General features: G+C 43.6%; 1 protein-coding gene across 1 annotated transcript in view; it reads left to right on the top strand.

Annotated features, from left to right (window-relative positions):
- Nucleotides 1-7,768, top strand: part of sema6bb (sema domain, transmembrane domain (TM), and cytoplasmic domain, (semaphorin) 6Bb) — a 94,282-nt gene extending 86,514 nt beyond the window's left edge. The window contains exon 17 of the mRNA XM_068743103.1: nt 6,754-7,768. Coding sequence (XP_068599204.1) covers nt 6,754-7,661 — 908 coding nt within the window. The 3' untranslated portion in view covers nt 7,662-7,768. The remainder of the gene's footprint in view (nt 1-6,753) is intronic.
- Nucleotides 7,769-24,231: the final 16,463 nt, after the last annotated feature.

The raw sequence follows: 24,231 nt of genomic DNA, 5'->3' as shown, positions 1-24,231 counted from the left end.
GTTGATGGGGCGGCTGTGGCTCAGTTGGTAGAGTGGGTCGTCCAGTGATCGGAAGGTCGGTGGTTCGAATCCCAGCTCTGACTGTCTGCGTGTCGAAGTGTCCTTGGGCAAGGCACTGAACCCCAAATTGCTCCCAGTGGGTCTGGCCGCACCTTGCATGGCAGCAGTCGCCCACTGGAGTATGAATGTGTGTGTGACTGGGTGAATGTGAGGCCTCATGTAAAGCGCCTTGAGCGCCGCGAAGCGGTGGAAAGGCGCTATATAAGTGCAGTCCATTTACCATTTAGCTTGGCTCAATTGGCGAAACAAGGTTTCTTGATATAACTTGAATCCACCGATTCGATGAGCAACGTTCCCGACAGCAGCACTTCTGCAAAAGTTGTGGGAAAAACATTGGTGGGAACACAAAAAAAAGAAGTCCTGTAGCTTTTGATTTACAGCAGCAGGATGGAGTCAGTCGTCTTCTGATGATTTTAACATGCACCCTTCCTCCAAAGCAACTTGTAGTCTTGTAGATCATTCTTTACAGGAAAGCGAGAGAATCGAGATTAGTTTAAAAACAAATAAGATGCACTTAGTCGTTAGAATTGGAAATGAGTAACTTAGAGGCAGCATAAAAATCATGCAGGTGTGTAATTATGAGGAATCTGAACCAGAATAAAATACTTGATCCTCCCTCGCTATTCAACCCTGCTGAAAACTTGAATCTATTAGCAGCAGTTTCTCTGGTGTGGATTTGATTTTAATTGCAAGCACATGGCTGGCAAGCATAAATGTTTTAACATATTGATCAGTCGGCAGCAAGTCAAGCACAAGTTTTTTTTTAGCAGAACTATTCTTCAGCTGTGCTCTGGAAAATGCTGTCTGGGAGGGACTGAAATGGTTTTTACAATCATCCTGAGAGTAAACATGGTTTACGAGCAAGCAAGAGTCAGACCTAGCAAGGAGCTCGGCAGCGTTTATGCTTCCTTTTTAAAGCATCTTAATTCATTCTCAGCTTATTTGTTTTTCAAACGCGCATCTGATTTATGTTCACAGCACACAACGTTATCGAGCACTGAAATGCTGTGCATGGAAAAGTGAGGGAAGCACTGGTTGAAATAAAAGATTAGATAAAATATTTATATAAAAAAAAAAAGGCAGGCAGCATAAAGGAGGGAGATGGACTAAAAATGAGAAACAAAATGGTTCCTCCAGTCTTCCCACAGGAAAAAACAAGTCCCTCAGCCATCGGTGCAGCCATTGGACGCATTCGCAAGCGTCGATCGCACGCACATATTCATACATGACGTACACTTATTCAGAAAGTGCTGCACATGCTTCGCCATGTGCATCCATGTCGTAACTTCACGCATAAACACATCGACATTCAGAGAAGTGGCGGATTGTGCAGATGAAAGACGCATTCACATCAGTGGCGGGCCCAGCGGCACGCTGACACAGTCGTACCCTATCAAGCTCCGAACTGTGAGCTTGTGGCACTGACAGGTCCACCGGGACGCTGGGAAGTTCTTTGTTCTGATGCGCTCTGTTACGAATGCATGTATTCCAGCTCAAGCTCCTCGAACTGCGTTAAAGTTCTCTTGCAGGCTTTTGATTATGGAAATTATGGAGAAAATCGTTACCAAATGTCTCATCTAACACCTCCAGACGGTAATCAAAGCCAGCATGGAAAGTCACGCCACTCTTTGTTCCTGATTCCATTTTTGCGTTTTGCTTTTCTCTGCTTTCGTGCCGGCGACCGCGGGACTTTTTCCACGTCGTCCACTTTTTTCTGTGTCCACCTGTCTTTCGTTCGCAGGAACATCCAAAAAGGAATTTCTTGCCACCTGTTACAGATGCCTCACAAAACCAGAACTCAATCATGCATATGTTATATTAAAGGTTCCCACACCTCCAAAATGATGGACAATCAATAGGTGCAAGATCAACTTTCCCATGATATCATCTCATCTTTGGGACAATTTAACGGCATAACTCAGGAAAAGAGGGGCGATCGTGTTGGTTTCACCTTGACCCTGTGGTGATTGCAAAAGTCGTTCGTGCTGCCAGATGAAGATCAGTGTTAAACACCCACATATTAGAATTTGTCACATCTTTATCAGCTTCGTTCCTCAAAAACGTGAATGTAAACAAAGGAGGAAAATGAAAACGGACACCATATGCTCATTACTCATTGTTTTGCTGACTGTCAGCTTTAGACAATGGGCATTGCCCCAAGTGACACGAGCTTATTTCTTTGTACTCCTCTGCAACAATAATCTCTAGAATATACATTTCCAGAATCAATCCGTGGAATCATGCACACACACTTTCAGCAATAACATCCACATAATGTTTTAGTTCTTTATAATACTCAACCTGGAGGGACTGGATATAAAATGTAGCATGAATGGGATGTACTGTAGCAGGCTACAACATAACCATAACATGGTAATTGTAGTTTCAGACAGTAATATAGGCCTCATTTTGGTATTTTTTGGTCAGTTTGATCAGTAATGAAGGGTTTTAGCTTTAACATGCTATCTGACAATGTTGGAAAAGTATTCAAATGTTCTTACCCTCACCTCTGCATGTCTGACCAATCATGAAGCAGACATGAATGTCTCTCATAGATCAGGTCTCCAGGGCGCAGTCTCTAGAGGCCCGGCAGTTCTGGATTTGGCTCGTGGTCCGCTAAATTATTCTAGTTTAGAATGTCAAGCTTGTCTGAATGTAAGAATCAAAGCCAGACTCTGTTCCCAAAGGAGAAATGACTATGATTAATACGATCATACGAGTGGAAATGATGCACTAAACTTAAAAAATGTATGAAACCATGATTATCCTTTGGAAAATCAACATCAGTATCACTGGATGGCACATTAAAGCCTCGCCCTTCATCTGCCTCTCGGTCTTTGTGTAACTCACACATGTTCTTAAGGCTATTGTCAAAAGTGTTGCCAAACTGTGCGCATGGGCCGCGCAGATTCATAAAGTCCTCTGTCAGCGCTCTAATCAAGGGAAATGTTTTACAGCGGCCATGGAGCTAGCAGGGCTCCTCATTAATTTCCCGTCCTTACAGACAGAATGGCGGGAAGGGGTGGAGGCAGAGTAGAATATGTTTCCACAAAAATCACTCTGATCAATATGACCACAGCTGCCACGATTACTGCGTACAGAAAGCACCGCGATCCAATATTAAATTGGATCGTGCAGGAATTACCTTAATTTTGAAAGTTTGTGAGCATAAGTTTCTTTGCTTGTCTTTTGATTGTTTTTAAGCCGTTACTCCCAACATGATGCCACCCCTGGTGCTCAAACGGAGTGTTGCAGGGAGAGAGAGAGAGAGAGAGAGAGAGAGAGGCGTGGATATACCTTTAAACAGTCTATTAAATCAGTAAATTGTACACAAAATAAGCTATCCCAAATAGCCTTTTTATTTATTCTCATTCATCCCTTCCCCTCATCTCCTATTTCTTCTTCAGGCGTCTCCTCCTCTCATCCCTTCACCTGCTTTGTTTGTCATCCTCCTCTCTTGTCCTTTTTCCTTTCTCAGCCCTCATCCTCCTCTCCTCTCCTCTTCTCATTCCACTGTAATTGGAGCTGGAAGCCTTGAGACAAGCAGCTCGGTGTGCGTCAGGCTGACAGGCAAGCCCGTTGGCTTCTATTAAGCTTTAATAAGGGAGCAGGATTGGAAGAGGAGAGGAGATTCGAAGGGAGGAGTGAGCACCCAAGATGCTACTTCTACTGTCACCTCTTGGTAGGCCGCTGGGGAAGCCTGCCTCCAGTCACAGAGAGACCCCCTACCAAATCTTCCCATCTGTTCTTTCATTCTTGTCTGCTTTTTTGGTTCATTGCCACTGGCTAAAGTGTTTTCCTCTTCTCTTGTGTGTCAAAGAATGGAAGGCATGGGAAATGAAAGAGATTCAAGAATTTAATAGCTTATCTGAGTTTCAGTATTACAGAAAAACTGAGAAAAGATGGCATATGGAGTGTGAGAAGGCCATTTTGTCTCCTCTCTATACTCTACAAGCGCACGCACAGAAATTCACACCAGCACAAGTCAAGACCTTTCCTCTTGCACGATCACGGCGGTGTTATTGCACCATGCACGCTGCAGTCTGAAGTGTCACAGCAACCGGGAGGTTGTCGAGGTAAATGTTAGAAAAATATCTGCACACGCAGAGTGAGAGCAGTTCCAGATGTGACCAGTTCAAGGGGATATTTGTGCCTTTACTCCATTATGTTGCTACCTTGTTCTGGATTCTCTATGGTTACCATGTTCTATCTTTGTTTACGAACTGTGGTTTATTGAAGAAATGAATCAATTCATTACCTGAGCTTTCAAACTCAGTGTGTATGTGTGTGCGTGTGTGTGTATGTGTGTGTGTGCAGATGAACATGCTGATAACCTCCAAATGCCTTTCTCTGTTATGCATCTATTGCCGCCAGGAACATCCATTTACTGAGGAGAGAAGCAATAATATGATTGAAGCTGGCAGACTCTGCAAATTAAATATTGGCCTGAAACTTGAAAATAAACTCACCAAGAATCGAGCCCGTATTTAGGCTGCTGCAGCAAAGATGCCAAGATTGTGGTCGAGGAGAAAAGGCCTTCCAGTAAAAAAAATTCAATATAAACATAGGCAGACATGGGTGTGTAAATCAATACACAAAGACTGACGCTTGTGTACGTTAGCATATTTCAGCATGAGCTGTGTGACAGCATGAAGGAAGAAAGTGAAGATATGTCATGAGTTTGGAATTGTAAACTTCACTCAGAGCAGTGACGTGAGATATTGAGCAATTAAGTTTGGGTATCGCATTTGGCTGTAAGATTTTAAACTTTAGATAATGTGTCATCTTGATGTAACTGATCATTCTAATTTCTTTTCTTTTTTTTTATGTCATTATTTGTACCTTTAAACATCATCTTCAAGATCTTCGGCCACCAGGCATTGAATCTCCCAGCGAAATTCAAAGCCCTGCGTGTATCCTTTCAGGCCTTTGTCTGGAGCTGTAGGTGGCTTCTACTTGCAGGAAAAAGAAAAAAGGGTCCAGTTGTCTTAGCAACAGCGGCAGGAACTATACTACCACTGGGAAAACGTAATTAAGGAGAGTGTAAAATGAAATTTTCTTCCAAGCATTCCTGTTTCGGATCCAAATAATATATGGAAAAATATTATCCAAAGATAAATATTATAAGGCTTTAATATTCCCCTCTGGGATCAATAAAGTATTCAGATTTGTATTCCAATGACGATTCCTCTCGTGAGATATATGATCCAGTCATTCAAAGGGGTTTGTGTGATGGTGAACTGTGGATGTCACTTCATTAGCAGATATTGGTGTGCATCACTGCCCTTATTGGATTGGTGATAAAGGATAATTGTAGCTGAACAGGACATTGATTGGCCAACAAAGCCGGCTGATTTATGCCAGATCTCATTTGTTTTTGAACGGAGAACTTCTTGAGAGTATGGACTTGTGCTGATGATACTGTGTGAGCAAAAAAGATGGAATACATTCGGCTGTTCACAAGTTCTTGGTCAATTGCCTCTCTGATGTGTGCATGTTTGCCTCCGGCCCTGCTCAGTCGGGCAGCGGTGTCTCTCAGCGTTTCAGCTGCCATTCCTCAGCTGACTGTCAAGTGTGCAGAGTCACATTTTACGAAGCCAAGCCACAGGCCACATTAATTAACCACCAGGCTGTACGAGCATTAAGGCGCCGCAAACACCTCAGTTTTTGCCCGTTAATAAAAGTCATTTATCAGGAGCGTTTGTGTGAATCTGCGGCTGATGCTGCGTTCTTCCTTCCTCCAGTTCTTCCATCTGCTTTTCGTCTGTTGTGTAAGTGAGTAAGTGGCCTCCCAAAGTCTATTAATGGCATACATTTATTTTCTGTGAGAGAGGATTTATGTCGCTGTCCTTGTGTGGGGGGGGGGGTATCCTCTCTTGTGCTGTAATTTAACAAGTATTACTGTTTGTCTAAGGCCCCCAGATGTTTGCTTTCTGCAACTTTTCTCTCCCTCCCTAACGTCCTCCTCTTACCTTCGTCTGCTCCTCTCCAATCTGTTTCCCTCAGCACAGCGCCGTCCCAGGAGCTCATGCAGAAAAGAACACGTTTTCTTCTGGCGTTTCCTAATTGATCCATGTGCAGCCTGGGTTCTAGTCGAGTTGTATTCATATCTTCAATAATTCATCAGCAGCGCTCTCAGAAGGGCGTTCACCTCATGTTTTTTTTAACTTCTGCCTCAGCTGATATACCTTTAAACAACTCGACGCTTTAAGCTCAGCCTCACAAAGTCTTCGCCGCTTCAGGCCTTTACTGCGTTTGCACATTCAGCGTCCGGCCTCGGCGCCGTCCAGAGAACCGGCTGACTATAATGCGTACTGTTGTTAGTTGAAAAGTCGCACATCACGAGAAATGTAAGCAACACAAACATCGGCGTGGGAAGACTTAACAGATTTCCATGGTAAAATGTTTAACTTATTACCCGCCGTTAAAGCTAATGTTGTGAAACATGTTGTATTTGAGAGGTGTTCTCGGTCAGGAAGACAGTTATTACCGCTATTAAACTCACTATCCACTTTACGTAATGAAGGCAATTAGCCAGAGCTACCTTGGATGGAACGCAAACGACAATTACCACCCACGGAGGGGAAAGGGAAAATAGGCCGTTTTGTCTCACTGTTTTTAAACTCCCACGCGGTTAACGCTGTTGAGGTGGTTCCACCGGTCGACTGATGGCTTCCCCTCATCCCGTTGCAGGAATGCTGCTTCCAGAGACGTTCATCAAGGAGCCCGACGGCCTGGTGTCTGTAAACCTCCTGGTCGTCTCTGCTGTTTCAGCCTTCGCCACAGGAGCCATCCTGTCTGGCCTCACCGTCTGCTGGATCATGAGTCACCGCCACTGCCGCGCGCGAGGGTCCGGCGCCAACGGTGCCCGGCGCAAAAGCGACAAAGAGCAAAGCATGCTGGGACAGGGCCACAGTGGCTCGGTAATGAGTGTAACAAGAACCAGCGGCGGTGAGAGGCGGCGTTCGCACGCGGACAACCCTTTTGTTACGCCCAACGGCTGGCCTAAAGGGGAGATGGACCCGGGCTTGCTGCCTACGCCAGAGCAGACCCCGCTGCAGCAGAAGAGGGCCGTGCGTCTTCCGGACAGCGACTGGGACCAGAGTCAGACCTTCCTTACTGCCGTGGGGACACCCTGCCCCAACAACTCTGTCATCTATCTGAGCTCGAAGTTCCTGCATGGCCTTGGAGGTGGCGGAGGTATGGTCCGAATAGAGGAGCCGGAGGAGGTCATACTGCCCCCACATGCTGAGCGCCAGCGTTACCTTATCTTGGCCACCCAGAGAGGAGAGCATGGTGGAAGTCGTCCCGGCGGCGCCCTGCGGAATTCGGCAGGAGAATATATCTACCCGGCCACGCCACAGGATTCACCGGACCGACGGAGGGTGGTGTCCGCGCCCACACCCCACTTGGACTACGGGGAGCCCCGCTGGAGTCGCGAGGCGCTGAACTACAACAGCAACAATGGAGTGCCCTATCATCCCCAGCGTCAGGGCCTTATCAGGCCAGACATGCATGGGCCTCGGGTGCTGGGAGAACTGGCTGACTTCAGTCATCTCCTGGTAAAGAGCATGGGGGAACGCACCCCCAGCGGTCAGTGAGGCAAAGCAGAGCCCAGGCAGTAAGCGCTCTCTGAGCACCCACAGCCTCCGACTGCAGACTGGAATAAATCAACCCCTCAGACTCACCGTCCCGGTCCAACCTTACCCCGTCTGTCCTCTCTCACTGTCATTCAATGTCTTGATGTCATTCAGGCGACTGAAGAGAGAGAGACAGAAAAGAAACAAAGAGAGAGAGTTGGAAAAAGAGGAGGAAACTCCTCACTTCTATGATCCTCTGCTGGTAGTCTGAGGTGCCACCCCTCCACTCTCTTAAGTGGTTCGACCCGAGGAGCTTGCCTTTTGCGCCACAGGACAAATCTAAGGTAAAGACAGGGGTGCAAAAGAAGCAGAGACTTCTCCAAGGAACATGTGGGGACCGGGGGGGGGGGGGGGGGGGGGAGACAATTTTGTTTGCAGCGCCAAATGTGAAAGGTCTCAGCCATTGTTCACTGTTTTGGCAACATAACTCTTGTTTGAGTGTGTACATTTTGTTCTGCCTTTTTGTTTTTTTGTGCCATTGGCATCCAGCAGACAGCAATGTGCTTTACTATGGATTTCAGACTAGACTAAAACTGTTGTAATGGATAATGCGGTGTGATTGTGTGAACGTTGAGGTGAAACAACAACCCCAACTCGCATCCTGTCATGTTTTAACTGTGAACTATAACTGAATATTGGCCTTTGTGTCAGGAGGCGATTGATGTAAGCATTGTTTTCCTTTCTGTAAACCAATCACAGTGAGTCAGATGGATTTTGCTACTCTCTGTGTCTCGTTGACTTTGGATGGTTGACCCGTGGCTAGTGAAGCATCCCCGTTGTTATTTTTGTGATTCCCAGTACCTCAGAATCAGCACTTGTCAGAGCCATTGTGAAGAAAAAAGAAAGCAATAATAATAAGCGGGAAAGACATAACAATGAAGATAAAGCCAGTTTAATGTTATATTTTATAATACAACTAATTTATATTAAAAAAAAGAACGCAATGTTAGAGAAAGCTGGGCGCGGTGAACATGAACAATACCCCCCCCCCCCCCCCCCCCCACCCCATTTGTCCCTCCCTGTCCCAGTCTGCTTGACCTGACCTGAGGCCCCTCTGGGCTCCGCAGTCCATTTGAAGGAGGGAATGTGAGCCGTGGCTGCCTGACTGCGTCTGTGGGGCCTGGCCGCTTGGGAGCTCCTTTCAGACTCTTCTGCCCGACACTGAGGCCCGACACTGAGCCTCTTTGTGCCCCAGAGGCAGGAGGAGACTGCGGCAACAAATAGTCGTTCAGAGTCAGAGGCCTAGCCCAGCGCCACCGCCTATAGGAGAATATCAATGAGGAGGACAGCGGCTCAATCCGTGGCGTGGGATGTACCGCCAGGGCCGGGCATCTCTTACGCTTCACCCACTCCGGTTGTTCGCTGGAAAGGGCCGAAGCTGGGCCGAGGCCAGAGTTGTGGCATTGCTCCCTGTCACAATGGTCATCCCTTGTGGCTTTACCCTTTTCTGTCTTTCGCTGTGTTTCACCACAAAACAGGATTTTAAAAAAAAAAGAGAAACCCAGATGGCCATGTGTATTCTTGGGTGTGGAATTACTCTTTCAATCCGATCTTTTGATGTTTTCTGTTTTTGTCTGTTCTCACCCGTTCTTGATTCAAATGTAGATCCAGAGATAGCGTTTTCCCTCCCCCCGTCTGGGTCACGGTGTGGTTGTGTTTTTGTGTGCGGGTCTCTTCGGGTTTGTGTCCATGAATGCATTACTCATATTGAGTGCACCGATGACCAGTTTCCGCCTCATTCTCACCCTTCTTCTTTTTTAAGCCCTGTCTTCGCGTTTTCTTTTGAGCCTTCAAAGCTGCGTGGAGCGGTCCAGTGTCGTATCCCTGCGGAGGAGACGTGGATGCCATAAAATATATTTAAACCACTGCTTTTTAGACAAAGGAGTGGAGCTAAACTAGAGGAGCAGGGCTCTAACTTTGCGTTAACTTTGAGTTAGATGATAGCTACACAGTTCGCTCAGAAGAAAGTGTCCCTATGTACCAGACCAGGCTCCGGTTGACAGGCTGGACCCACAGACAAAGCTAACACAGCTGTGCTGGAGGTAGAAACGTTCCACATAGTGATGTTAATGCTCCCCATATTAGCTGTAGTAGGTGTAGATTAGATGTTTGAATGGGAAACCTTTTTCTAATGCTTCTTTTGTAGAACACATGGGCCTTAAAGAGATGTCACCGTTGGGTCACAGCTTGTTTCTGCTGCCCTCTCATGGCTTAAACGTTGGCTAATGAAGGCTCTAGGTCAGGATGTTGCTTGAAATGTTCCAGCACTAAGACCAACGCAAATGTTTATTGATTACCTTTGATGAGTGTGATCTGGTTTCTCTACAAAAAAGAAACGCTACGACAACAGAGAGAGCGACGGCCTCGTCGAAGTAAAGCATAATTTAGATTGAGAATTGTCACGAAATCACCACAACGATCCTAAATCATTCAATACAAGCTGGCGGGTTGGTACAATTGACCGTGACTTTCCTGTTGGTATCAAAGCAGAATTCATTACCCTGCACTAAAGAAAAACAGCTGAAGCTGGAGGTGCTGCACGAGACGGGGCAGTGAATAAGATTTATGACGGAGGAGGAGGTCAGGCGGGTGAGCATGATGTTACTGCATTAGTGCCTCACCACATTAGTGCCACGTCTCCTTTACACATTCCACCCTGAAACAGGTCATTAGTATTGAAGGCGTGGACCGCCCCACTGGTCCAGACCCTCATCTCTCTGTCTCCATCACTGAGCCCGAGTGCTGCGTGTGGGTGCGTGTGGGTGGGTGTGGGTGTGGGTGAGGTCCTGTCTTTCCCAACCAGCCGTGCCCTCGCTCTGCATCTCCTCTGGTGTTTCGCTAAACATGCTTGATTAGACAAAGTACATTCCCGGCCCTCTAATGGCCTGATGAGCGCGTGAGACGATTACTACAGACACATCAGCACTGAGAGGTGGAGGGGGGGGGGGGCGCTGGGGGGCACGTTCAGCCGGCCCCTCCACGACCCACCGGTCGCACACGCTCACATGCATGCACATAAATATTGTCGGCCCTTTAACCAAATTCAGAAGGCAATTGAATTAAGATCAGAAAAAGAGGTCACGTTTGAAAAAGAAGCCGACAGCGACTGATTCTAGGAATAGACTGCAGACTGTCTGATTTAAATATCTTAGTGTTACGTTATAGAGCAGCTAAAGAATGCACGAAGTAATCGCATGGAAAACGGCCCCTTTATTTAAGCCATCCTCCTCCTCTTCATTGCACACCTCATTCCCACTCCTCTTTTATCAGCTGCACTACTCTTGCAAACCCCCACTTTTCTTATTTCCTATTATTGTTAAAAGACTTACGCTTTATCTGTGCACACACACACACACACACACACACTCGTAACATTTCTTCCCAATGTAAGTCTGCCTTTTCCGCTGAGGTTAGCTGGTTCATTTAAAGAATCGGTCACACTAACAGAAATCAACCTAATCCCCCCAAATCCTGCTTTATTTTACATCAACCCCTTAATTTTTTTTTCTGCCATTTTCAAAGTCTGTCATGCAGGAAATTGCTTTCATTTCCATAGAAATAATTGTTCTGATTTTTTTTTTATATATATTACTCATTCCTACCCCACCCCACCCCCACCACACACGCACCTCTTTCCATGCTTGCAATCCTGTCTGGATTTTTCAACCCTTAACGGGTTGTGTGCTTGTTATAGAGACCGTCCCTTTGTGTGTTTTGTTGTGTATCCCCAGTGATGCGATGCCCCCCCCCCCCCCCCCAGCCAATAACTGCCACCTTGTCCTGCTCCACTGGCCTGTATGTGCTCTACACCCCCAGAAAGAATCCAGAAGCTGACTTTTGTTAAATCAACCAGCACACTCTGGGAGCAGAAAGCATCTGAGAGGGAAGAAAAGCACAAAAACAAGACGACAACAAAATCGGCGTGTGAATTTTTGTGAAGTTGTACACGTGTTTTAGTCAACACTGACCATTTATTTTTGTCATGTTTGTTATTTCTATAGTTTGTTTCTGTGGTATATATTTGTTTTGAAATTATATGGAATATTCTTGTATATGATTTCAATTTCAATTATCTGGTGTGCCAGATTTGACGATGACAATGATGAATAACCTAATGACTATCATGATTATTATTGACAGTGACAATGAAACCGTACGGCGAGCAGCACTGAGCTGTTGCATCCTGTTTTGATGTTGAATCTGAAAGCGGCTGGATGGAGATTGAAGATGAGGAGGAGGAGGAAGATGAACTCATACAGAGTAGAGTGGGGAAAAAAGAGATTCTACCTTTCTTCTGTGGAATGGAGTCTCCTGCAACTGTGAAGGAGCCATCTGTCCCGTGGCTTTGGTGTCGCCACCAAGGGGCCCCTGAGGCAGGCTGTCGTAGGACGACCACACGTGCCCTTGCTGTGTGTACATAACCTTGATGCTTACATGTAATTTAAGTGCAGTAGCTGCATGGCGACACGGCCTCTGTGTGTACAGACGCAGCGACGTGTGAATTTGTACAGTACATACAAGTGTGTGTGTGTGTGCTTGTGTCCGCAAAGAAATCTGTCTGTCGTCAAGCAAAAAAAATCAACATGCATGCTCCCTCCAACAACTGCACAGTATACACATATACTACACACACACACACACACAAGCAGTGATGCAACATTCTCCACATCGTACTGAGCTCTGCCTCTCTCTCCGCATGGAGACTTTGCTCTCTGTCAACTTTCTTATTCTAATAAAGTGCTCAGACATTAACCTCTAAGGGGCCATCATTGACCACTTGTATTTGACTTCCTCAATTTATTTCCTCGTGTGTTTTCACTGCTGTCGGTTTGTTTGTTAGCAGGTTTACACAAAAAAGAAGCGCACGTATTTTAATGGCAAGGGATGCGTTTATTCAACTTGAAGGCAGACCGACATTTGCCCATCTTTCCAACTCCCGCCTACCTTCGTCACTGCAGTCCTCTCCTCTTCCTCTGCCTGTCCTCCCACCCAGCCCTTCGTCTCGTTGGAGAGGCCATCAGCCCATTTCACATCTGTGGAGAGGTGGGGGACGGTGAGGGCCTGTCAGGGGCTCTCATTCGTTGATGCTTTATGGCACTGTAGTCCTCCGGTGCTGCAGCACTCAAATGACAGGAATGGAGGGGCAGAGGGGAGGCGGACGGCGACGGCCTCCCACCCTGTGCGTAATTCATTGTCTTGCATTCACACCTTTGAAGATTTAAGGAGACTGTGTCAGCTTCGGGATAACTTACTGCTTGTTTACATCTGGCCCATGTCCCATCAGACCTGTGAAATAGTGTGGCAGCAGTACCTCGTCCCTCCATCCCACAAACCCTCTGATTATCCTCAGGTCTCCCTCATCCATCGCCACACACACACACACACACAGACACACACTCATTAGGATGAATCTGATTAATGAAGAGGCTGAAACAGTGCCAGAGGGCACTCTCTTTGATTTGACTTCCTACTCCACAGCTGAGCTCCTGATAATCCATCTCACTGTCTCAATATTTGGTTCCAAATAACAATATATTTATATCCAAGGTAAGGAATAATCCATTCTTTTTTTTTTGTCAATATATATATGAATCTCTCTCTCTCTTTATAGTTCTGCACTGTGTAGAAGGGTGCCATGCGTTGACAATGGCATATTAAACACTGCAGCGCGGATAGCAGCCGATGTAGCTGAGCTTTGTCATTGTCCTATTGTTCTTGCTTGCATTGTTCTGGCCTTACCAGGTTTTAGCTCTTACATTCAGTGTTTTTTTTAGGCCCAGTGGAACATTTCAGACCTTTCTTTGTTTCAAACCTTGGATCAGGCGAGGCTCATCTAACATTTAAAACCCACACAAAGCATCCTAATTTGGCTTTGAACACGTTTAACAGTTACTGGCAAAGTGAAGAGCAAGAGCTAAATATTAACTGAGACATTCACACCTGTCTGAGCAGGCTTCGTTTTGATGCTGATTCTACCTGAAATATGACTAAATGCTTTAATAACTTGAGTTTTAACCTCTTCTGATTGTTTTCTTCTTTTTGCTACCTTGGAAACAGAAATGTCTGCTCTATCTTGTAAATTTTGTATGTTACACAAGCTAGCATTATTTAAATAGGACCAAACGGGATCAGTTGCTGTCTTTGCCGGTATTCCTTAGCAATCATTACGGCTAATCACACACCAACAATGCCACACCAGCAGCAGCTTGCCGGCATGGCTCAAAACAGGATTTGGTATTCATCACACATTACCACAATTCAATTTGATTTTGTTTTTTAGCTCTCCAATGAATCACAAAGTCAATCCCTAGGCAGAGTGATCTCAACTAAATACTACTATAATTAAAGTCAGCATCATATTTATGAGACAATGTGACTGACGTAAATGAATCCTGTGAGTAGAACCTGACAGAACAGAAAGTAAATCATTGTTTTAGGGCACGGGTGTCAAACTCATTTTCTCCAAGGAAGTTGAAGGAAGAAGTTCACCTTCAGGATCAGCACTGGACAGCTCCATATATAGCCGACTACCTATGGAGCTGTCCAGTGCTGATCATGAGCACCATATGTAGCCGGGATCAACATTTCAGCACATGCTGGAAAAAACAAAAGAGTTCAAATAACTTTCAATAGTCACCGGCAGCAGATTATTAATTTCCTGACTGCAGCGTGTTGCTATTGCTATTGACATGTTGCTGAATTTAAATCAGATATTTTACCTCACATATTATTTTCAATCCTTCATAATAAATGTTGTTCAGCTTTGTGGCCCGTCAGGATTGACTAAGCTGCGTTCTGTCTGTGTTTTGTAATGACAGCTTCTGCCACCAGGGTGCAGCGTGACCTGCTGAAGAAGAATAGATCCAGGAATGAATGAAATTAATTTCTTTCTCCTCTCCAGGTTTTTATTTTCACCTTACTCTGAAAAAGAATCAAACCAATCTAAAATACATTTGAATTTTCCATAATTATTTCAAATTTAAGATTGTAAATGTTTTTGTATGCTTACACTGATTGTCTTAAATTAAAACTGATTGATATGTATGGGGGGGGGCAGCAATTAGGGGGTAAGATGAGAACCACAGGAGACTAAATATATGAGAAGGGGAGCGATGAATGGAAAAGTGTGTTGAGTGGGAGCAGAGAGCCCCCAAGTGGGCATATCGAATAATGAAAGGCACAAAGCGGAAGGTGTGGAGACAGCCATCCATACATCCATCCATACGTCCAGTTTCTTGTAGACAAGACGATCTCAATCGTCTTATCTACAGTAGCCGCATTATCTGCTTTTTGGGTCACGGGTGTTGCTGCAGCCTATACTTGCCGGCAATGGGCGAAAGGTGCGGTACTCCCCAGACGAGTCGCCAGCATATCACAGGGCCACACAAAAGACAAATAACCCTGCACTCTCACACTCACACCTATACAGAACTGACCATGTCACCTAAATTATGTGTTTTTATTAATAAATAACACTCACCTTCATGTCTTTTAATTCATCTACTTAAACATACATACAGTTTTCAAACAAATAGACGACATAGATATATGTACACCTGTTACTTACTTTACTCTCGCTGATCATTGTTAACAATAATACATTCTACAATTATGCTAATAGAAAGATCGATTTGTATACATTTGAGTGAAAAAAAAATGTTCTTTTTCAATTTTGTTATGTGACATTTCTTTCTCCATCAATGGTTTTGTTGATGGAGAAAGGATGATAATAACACTGTCCCAAATCAATTCATACCACCTTTATAGCCAGTTACGTAGCTGCAGAACACAAAAAATGACCATTTGTGGGTGTTAGCGTTTACTTGGGAAGTAGAGCAGAATATTGTTTTATCTGTGAGGCCTTTTGTCCCTCGACACCCCCTTCAATTCATCTGTGCCTCAATCTCTTTCGCTGTCCTCATTTTTCTTTGCTCCTGCACACAAAGGTTTGCCTTGCTTTGTGCGAGGCGAGATTACTCTGCTATTGTGCTGGCGAGGCAGCAGCGCATTGCCATGGAAACACAGTTCAAGGGTCACTACATTGCAGATGAACTTTGCCGAGATTTAAAATGCTGTAAAATGATGCATCGTGACTTGACTGTGAGTGACTCCTAAGCGTTCATGCCGCACTGTTTCCTCTTTGTGTTAGGAATGAATGACCTGTTCCTACATCCCGTCTGCAGCTCTGTCCGTCTATTATAACATTACATTTCATATGTTAGCCATTCATCCCAATCTATTTTCATACTAATCTAATCTACGCATTTTTAGTTTTGTTCCTTATAAACAAGGTTTGTGTGCATCGAAAGTTTTTAAATAAAGCAACTCTCTGTTGACTTCTTTGGGATCTCCATCTGTATCCTGCTACACTATCACTAAAAATATTGTTCACTGTAAAATCTAATCACTTTACGCAACTTGTAGGCAAATCAATTGTACTTTTACTTTGGATGTATTCTTGACTTAGTCCTGTGTTTGTATTTCAAACTGCACTTTAAAATCCAATTAGTTGAGTTTTTCAAGCTCAGTGCCCTAGAAATTTAAGAGTAAAACAATTGTATGCATTTTTTAGTGTACAGTACCTTTACTTATTTACAGCATGTGTGCTAAGCTAAATTTAACATGATCTAACACTGCATTGAAGTAGAGTGGAGTTTCTCATTGCTAGATCATTGACTGAGCTGTGTGTCATCATTATTTATATTTGTGCTTATTTTACAGGACAGCACATTGTTTTGTTTTTTCAACTCCTTGCATCACCTGATGAGGTCGCCAATCATATGAGAGACTTGACTCTTGGAGCAACGGTTATACCACAATAGTAACCACAAATTAAACAAGAATGAAGCTCAAATAAACTGAGTTTGGAGGCTTTCTCAACACTGAAGTACAAGTAGTTACATAAAATGAATGAACAAGCTGGTAAATAAAAAACTGATTCGGTTTTAATGGTGTAAACTCGCCAACAAATACAGACTGATGCTGAAAAGGAAGCACAATCTGTTCTTTGTGTTCATTCGGAGATTAATATTAATTCATTCGGAGATTAATAATAATAATGTGTTGAGGCTATAAACACGGGTCAATGTGCCAGGCCCGAGGCCAGTGATACCTGTAACACAAGGCAAGCCGGATTAATTGAAAAGCGAGCCTTGCTGTGATCCATTATAGATCTCTTGCTGTGATACCTCTTATCTTGGGCTTTTTCTTTCCACAGCCTGCTGACCACAGTCAGAGTGAAAGTGAGACATGACTTCATGCTCACCTGGAAGTCAAGCAGTTCTACCTAGATGACTGTTTGTTTCAACACAAGTACAATGTGATAGTTGGTAAGGACCTGAAGACAGCCAGCTATCGAATGTCTGTAAGCATTCAAGATTCAGCCACTCATTCTGTCTCAGAGAAGATCAAAGATTGTAGCATGTGAGCATTGTGTGTTCTTTAGTTTAAGACCTTCAGCATGAGGCTATTATCACAAAAACCTGTGCTTTGTTTGTTTGTTTGTCCATCTTTGTCCATTGATGTTAACAACTCGAACTGATCCGCTTCCGTTATCAATTCTGGGTCAACCAGAGAATTGTGACATTCCCTTAGATAATTTTTAAATGTCGTTTGAACTTCTCTGCCACCCACCTAATGTAAAAGTGTTTGTCAATTTATTTTCTGAAATGGAAAAGTGTTCAGCATTTGTAATTGCCTCACAGCCACCGTACTTTTGGGTCGCACACAAGTCAAACAAGTAAAAAAAAGTATTTCCTAATTTCAGCAACATTTTCGCCACACCCACACTGCATAGCAACTGGTCACCATGACCATAGATTAACAGCTGTGTGTTTGCGTGTGTTGGTGTTTCTAGAATGTCCTGATCCTTGATATAATCTATGATTCTTTTATCTCTCTTGAACACACAGTAAATGAAGTATTTAATCATTTTAGCTTTATCATCTTTAGTGTAACAAGAAAGGAACTGAGCATCATCCAGTGTCAAAGTTAGAATTCTGTTGAGTTTTGTGCTACATTCCTTTCATACATCTGGCTAAATATAAAAAGTAATATTTTATTCTTTTCAATTACAAGATTATGAATCACATTTCTCTCTGTTTCAGCAATTGTCCATAATCCATTCTCACTGCTTTTATCCACATACTGCACATGCGATCACAAGTTGCAATCACAAGATGTGGAACAATCACAAAGTCTGTGAAGCAGGACAGGAAGCAGGAAATGTGTTGTATTGTGTGTGTCCTCATTTCTATTGGCTAAGAAGATATGTTTCAATGTTTTTTTTGCAGTCATTTCGGAACTGAAATAGATGCTCTGTGGCTCTGACATCGGAAGCATTACAGATACGCAGGAAATTAAATTAGCACATTTTTAGATATTGATTTCGCCTCTAAGGTCAGTCTGGGGGCCCTTCGCTGGTGTGAAGAACAGATAGCAGCATGAATCTGCGTCATTTGCTGATTAACTGGTTTCCAGACAAAGGATTATGCTATAAAACCTTTTTCAAATACTAATGACAAATTTCATATACTTCCAAAATGTGTTTGGAGTTTGGAGTGTCAAAACCAAATGCTAAGAATGCAATGCAAAGATGCACCAGGGCAAAGCACAACATGAAAAGCTCTGCGCTGAAATCTCTTCACTCATGCAGTTGCATAACAGGAGCTGCTGTGTGTGTGTGTGTGTGTTCACAGTAATAATCTGGTTTGGACAGAATACTCATGCCTGAGTTCACAAACACATAGAATTATAACGATCTTATCATAATAGCTGAGCTCTGTGAGTTCTCATTATCTGATGCATACAGCAGCTGTGCCAAAAGGCTGTGTTCATGTGCATTACATGAGGGGCAAAAATTAATTTTAAACTTCTTATCAGGCGTTTGTTTTTGGCTGCGGAGGGGAACATTTTTAAGCAATCCTTCTTGCATGGCTCTAATAAACCCAGAGAGGAACATTGGACATCAGGAGGCTTGCCTCTTTTGAGAAAAGAGGACTGTCTAAACCGTAGCAGACTAAATAGGCATGCAACATGTTTGCTGTTATTATAGCACTGAGTTTTAAATAAATGATATTGTTTAAAATGAATGCAAGTGCGACTAACACAGGCCCCATGAAAGACCCCATTATAAAAGACCTCTGATTATCCGACACATCCCCAGAGTGCCTGGAGGTTTGCTGACGCAGTGGAAATGATGGACTGATGAAAGAGATGATGCCGTTAGAAAAAGTAGGCCAGCCAGCCAGAGGACGAACACGGACACCACAAAACACAACAGAGAATCCATTGATCGAACCACAATGTATGGTAGATTCAAACAAGTAAAAAATAATATAAAATACTTCTGTCAGAACACAAGAATGACTTGCAAGAGAGACATGACTAAGTCCACGGGCTTTTTGATATCAATGTTGTAATGTGGTGAGGTAACGATGTTCTGCTCAAATTTGCTAAGCCTGTGGCGCTTGTGATTTCATGTATGCATGAGCCACGCTTTTAAAAGTAGGTCAGAAACACATTCAGGGATAAGCAAGTCCTCAACAGAGTGGCTTTTGCCCGTATGCAACCCACAGTTCTCATGTTAACTGATGGCACAATATTAGTTCAGGACAACTGGGTTATTTTGGTGCTGATTTCTTCAACACAGGAAAGTGTGTGTGTGTGTGTGTGTGTGTGTGTGTGTGAGCATGCATGTATGGGTCTTTAAATGTGTTATCTCAGCTTCAGGGCAGATGATTCATTACAAGCAAACCAGAGGCTCGGGGGCCATGGAAGCTGTTGTCATGGAAGCGGGAACAGCAGATCCTCTTTCAGTATCATCTTCAGATTGTGGACATGAACTTTTTTGCTCTTTCTTTCTCTCTCTGTTTCTACTTCTTGCCTCTGTCCATGTGCATTGCCATGTGGAGGTGGTTCCATGATGTCCACATTCTATATACCTAGAAATACAGCATTGCCATTTATATGATGAAATGATATAAACAAACCCAATATGTCACATCGTCAAAGAAGTAGGCAATGCTGCTTACTGATCATTGCATTTCTGCCAAAAATTGCACCATTAAAACTAGAAAAGCACTCTGAGAGCACAGACCTCCGCCAAGCAGCTCATTCACCTCGTAATTGAAGGTTCAGATTGTTTTTCATCAACATCCATCCAGCAGTTTTTCCATAAACACTGCTAAAAATCAGACAAAAACATAGCCTCCTTGGCATGTGATGGCATCACAGGCTGCTGAAGTAAACCAGTGTTTCTCTTCAGGTCACAGAGTGCATTATTCTTGCACTGTAAGGTGACATCACTTTAACCGCAGGAATCATAGCCATAGAAAAGAGGAACGGATTAGTGCTCCATTGGCAATGAACTCTTTTGATCTTTACGGCTGACCGGCGTTTCAAACGAAAGGACCTTCTTTTAATTAAGTCTCGTCACAGGTTGAGGAATGATTTAAGGCTGTAAGATTGTGTGTTGTGTTTCAAGGTGGAGAGACGCTGACTTAACAGGGGCTGAGATTAAATTTTAATCTGAATCAATGTTTGGTCTTTTATCCTTTTATCTCTGCAAATGACTGTGGCCACTTCTCCCTGTCACGACTGTCAGAGGCAGTATTATCTGGATTCTAGATGGAGGCAGAGACAGAGACAACATCACAAACACCATGTGAGGAAGCAGCCCGGAAAGACACACCTTGGTAAATGTCACATTTAATTGCCTGCCCATCATGTAGATACTGCCCATCAAGACCAAATAAACAGCACGAGTCCCAGTGACAGGCTGTGTGAAGCTTAGCTGGAGGTAGGGATGGAAAATAAATGTGCATCTTGGCCACCAATCAAAAGAGATTTTTTTTTCATTTCGTTAATTCGTGGAAAAATCATGAAGAATATACCAGTACCGTTCCTGTCCCAAACACATTTCGGCCAGCGCAGGTCTTGGTCAAGGCCAGTTCAGTATTGGCATTGAGGAAGGGGCTTCGAGGACTGCCTTTCCTCATCCAGTTTACCTCAACTTTTGGCCTCAAGCTTGCATCTCTAACTTTTAGGGCTGCTACTGCCTAATTAAACATTTGTGTGAACATTTGTCAGAACTAGATTATGAGTTCTTGAGTTATGACCAAAAAAACTGGTTTTGTGCGGTCACAGTAACCTTTGATCTCAAAATTGTAATTAAGTTCAGCCTTGAAAAAGGCTATTTGTGCCAAATATGAAGAAAATGCTCTTGTCTTTCCTGAGAAATCACATCAAGTTCCAGAATGCAATGGACAGCTGGAGACACACAGCTTCAAATGGTGGAGGCATCAAAACGATCCACATTCATTTTTGCATCTAGCTCCAGAAGAAACAATGCCTTTGCTACTGCATCTGCTTTGTGGGCTCCTGTGACACGATGAAAAGCTCAGTGGGGTTACTAAAATAAGATCATTCTGTCTGCCAAAACCAAAGAAAAGAATGAACGTTTTGCATTATGGATTTACTGTTACCCGCCTGGAAACCAAGCACCATTCAGGACTTTGCGGAGGAGAAGGAATTTATTTTTGATAAAGTGTAAGAGGAACAAAACACCCTGTAGCTTGGCACACTGACCTATTGATACCAATCTGATGCAGGTGAAAGATTGGTAAAAAAAAAAAAAAAACTGATTACAGCCATGCACAAAGTGAGAGAAAGAGAGAGAGATTAATGAGCATTTGAAAGAGGAGAGGGGAGAGGATTTAGTGGGATGAAGGAGAGGAGAGGATGAAGGATTATGGAAGCCACAGCCTGAATCGCAAAATAATCCTCTGGTTTTTATGTGCTGTCGGCCATAGGCCAGTTTGAGATATTAAATGGTCACTGGATTCATGCACTGCAGTTTAAACATGCAGCAAACACTTATTTTGTACTATACTCGCCAATAACTCTGGTTTACAGTTGGAGGCATTGCAGAGGGAGAGAGAGAGAGAGAGAGCAAGGCCCGTTTACTCCATCTGCCTTAATCTGGAAAGATCGTCAGGAGCTACGTGCTTGTACGTTAAGCTCTAAGCACCTCCTTCTTTCCATGTTCTAATTTGGGTATTGCTGTGGTTACGTAAGACTGGGGGTCAGGAGGTCAGTGACGTTGCAAGCAAAAGGATATGTGGCAGCTTCATGGAGACAGAGAGACAATATATAAACCATGAATTATAATCTGAAGGTGATGGCAGATGAGGCTTGAAAGGAAAATCATGCTGAGAAAAGCAGTTAGAGGAGAGGAGAAGGGCGTTTAGTACCGGAGTATGTGTGAAATGAAATGAAGTTGTGCTGCATTTTTCCTAGCGTTTAATTTTTAGCTGGTAATTCAGGAAGAATTCATTAAGCTTCTATCTAGCTAAATCAGAACAGGAGAGTCAGAGCGCACACAAACCGGAGCAATGAGAGCGGGAGGCGTCTGAACACTCAGTGTTGTTACACTAACGATTTACCATAATCCCTTCCCTCTTCTTATTTCATAACAGCACCTAAATTACGTAATGGCTTTGTCATCATACCCAGGCTTGCAAATTAATGATGTTGATCTTCATTGTTGTTGCTGGATGAGATTGTGTCACAGGATTTTCTGTGCTAGATTTAGAGGGTGTGTCTCTCTTTTGAACAAGCAAATACATTTCAAAATGTAACGAGAACGTACCCAGTCGCCTGAAATGAAGTGGATTGATGGATTTATATTCTATCAAAATATTTAATCTTATCTATTTTTAATTTAGTGGATCATGACACATTGCATTTCCTTTATCTGAGTCCACTTTAAGAGGTTAAAAGCTTCCCCATCACCGCTTAAACTTTACATTAATATTGAAATAAAACAGATATAACAATAAAACAATAAAACTCTGGATTCACATGTAATTCCTCTACCAAGATTAGTGTTTGTTAATCCAGTGATTTAATGAAGCGTTCTTTCACTCCTGCGTCCAGCTAAAGGATGCCATTCCTGAGTGGATCAGGAATGGCATCCTTTTTTGTCCCCATACTGGGACCAATGGTCAAGAAGTTAATGATGAAGTGGATTGATGGATTTATATTCTATCAAAATATTTAATCGTATCTATTTTTAATTTAGTGGATCACATGACACATTGCATTTGGTTTCTTTGATCTTTTGTCATCACTGGGCTGCACGTGCATGTAGCCCATGCGTTTGGGCAGGCCTTAAAACTCCAGAACAGAAAACGGTAGGAACACAGTTCTTGTTTCTGATGAAAGAAGATACTTTGATATTTCATTTGATAGGTTTTCATTTACATATTAGAATATTGTGTACCATGGTACACAATATTCTGTGGGTCTTTGAAAATAGGGCAAAATGAGCAAAAACTGCTGGCACTGGGGGATGGCTGTTTTATGTTCTCTGTAACTGATTTATCAAAGATCAAAGAAAGATCAATTATTTGAAGCCATTGAAAGCTTATATTTTGCAACACATTTTGTATGGAAAAATGATGACCACGTGTCAGACTGATATGAAGCAAGAATATACAAATGTTTTGCCGGAAAAGATGGGACAGGCTAAAAAAAAGCATGCCAAGGTGACTTTAGGGTCTTCTCCTCCTGTCTTCTACCACTACTACTCTAGGCGCAGTGAATCGTCGTCGTTCGTAGAAGAACAAAGCTGTTGGCAATGCTTGTACGACATGATTTTTGGACTATGTGATAGAACAAGGAAACAGGCACACTGAGCAGCTTCAGAACTTAGCTTCTGCTTCCTTCTGGAAGACATGGTAACCGGATTGAAAGTATATTGTTGAACTCCTCTCAGTAACCTGGAATAGACCCCCCCCCCCCGGAGGCGGTGTGATGGGTACTACATGAGGCTGTAGTAGTGCATTGTATGTTGCTGATAGATGGTGTCTTAGATGGATGGTGTCTGGTTCAGGGATGGTGGACCAGAGTGGAAGGAAACTCCATTGTCAAACTGGAGGTGCTAGGTGGCCAATGTTTAGCAATGTTGTAGGTGACAGAGTTGACGCTGCTGACAATGGGCCTGAGGGCTAATGTGGAGACACCTGGTTAAAAATCAAGACCCAAAAGTAGAAGTGGGTGGGTTTTGTGTACACCTCGATGTTGAGGTTTTCATCCCTTTCAATGTGTAGCCAGGGCATTGTCCATCATATCGTCACGGGTGAACAACGTTACGATCCACCATATTGCCTCCACTTCTTTGGTCTTGATTTTTAACCAGGTGTTATCCACATATATCCCTCAGACCCATTGTCCGCAGGAGAAGCCTAGTAGAGAGACGCTGTGGGGACCAGAGGTATACGGGAGAGCTGGGTCAGGACGACAACACGGGGAGAGACGCTGCAGGACAAGCGGGTTGGACAGAAGTTCCAGGAAAGCGAGCGGGACGCCCGGAGGAGGCCGAAGCGGGATGTTGGATGGCTGGGTTCCTTCCTTTGATTTGAAAAGTTTAGTTCTTTTAAATAAACTTTTGTAAACCGGTTACTCAATAGTGGTTTCTTAACTCCCCCCCCCCCCCCCCTGTTTTTAAAGAACCTGCATGTCTTTTAGG

Source organism: Brachionichthys hirsutus, chromosome 9 (assembly GCF_040956055.1).
Source record: "Brachionichthys hirsutus isolate HB-005 chromosome 9, CSIRO-AGI_Bhir_v1, whole genome shotgun sequence".
Classification (NCBI taxonomy): Eukaryota; Metazoa; Chordata; class Actinopteri; order Lophiiformes; family Brachionichthyidae; genus Brachionichthys; species Brachionichthys hirsutus.
Note: the sequence above shows the minus strand (reverse complement) of the source record. Positions and strands in the feature narration are given on the sequence as shown.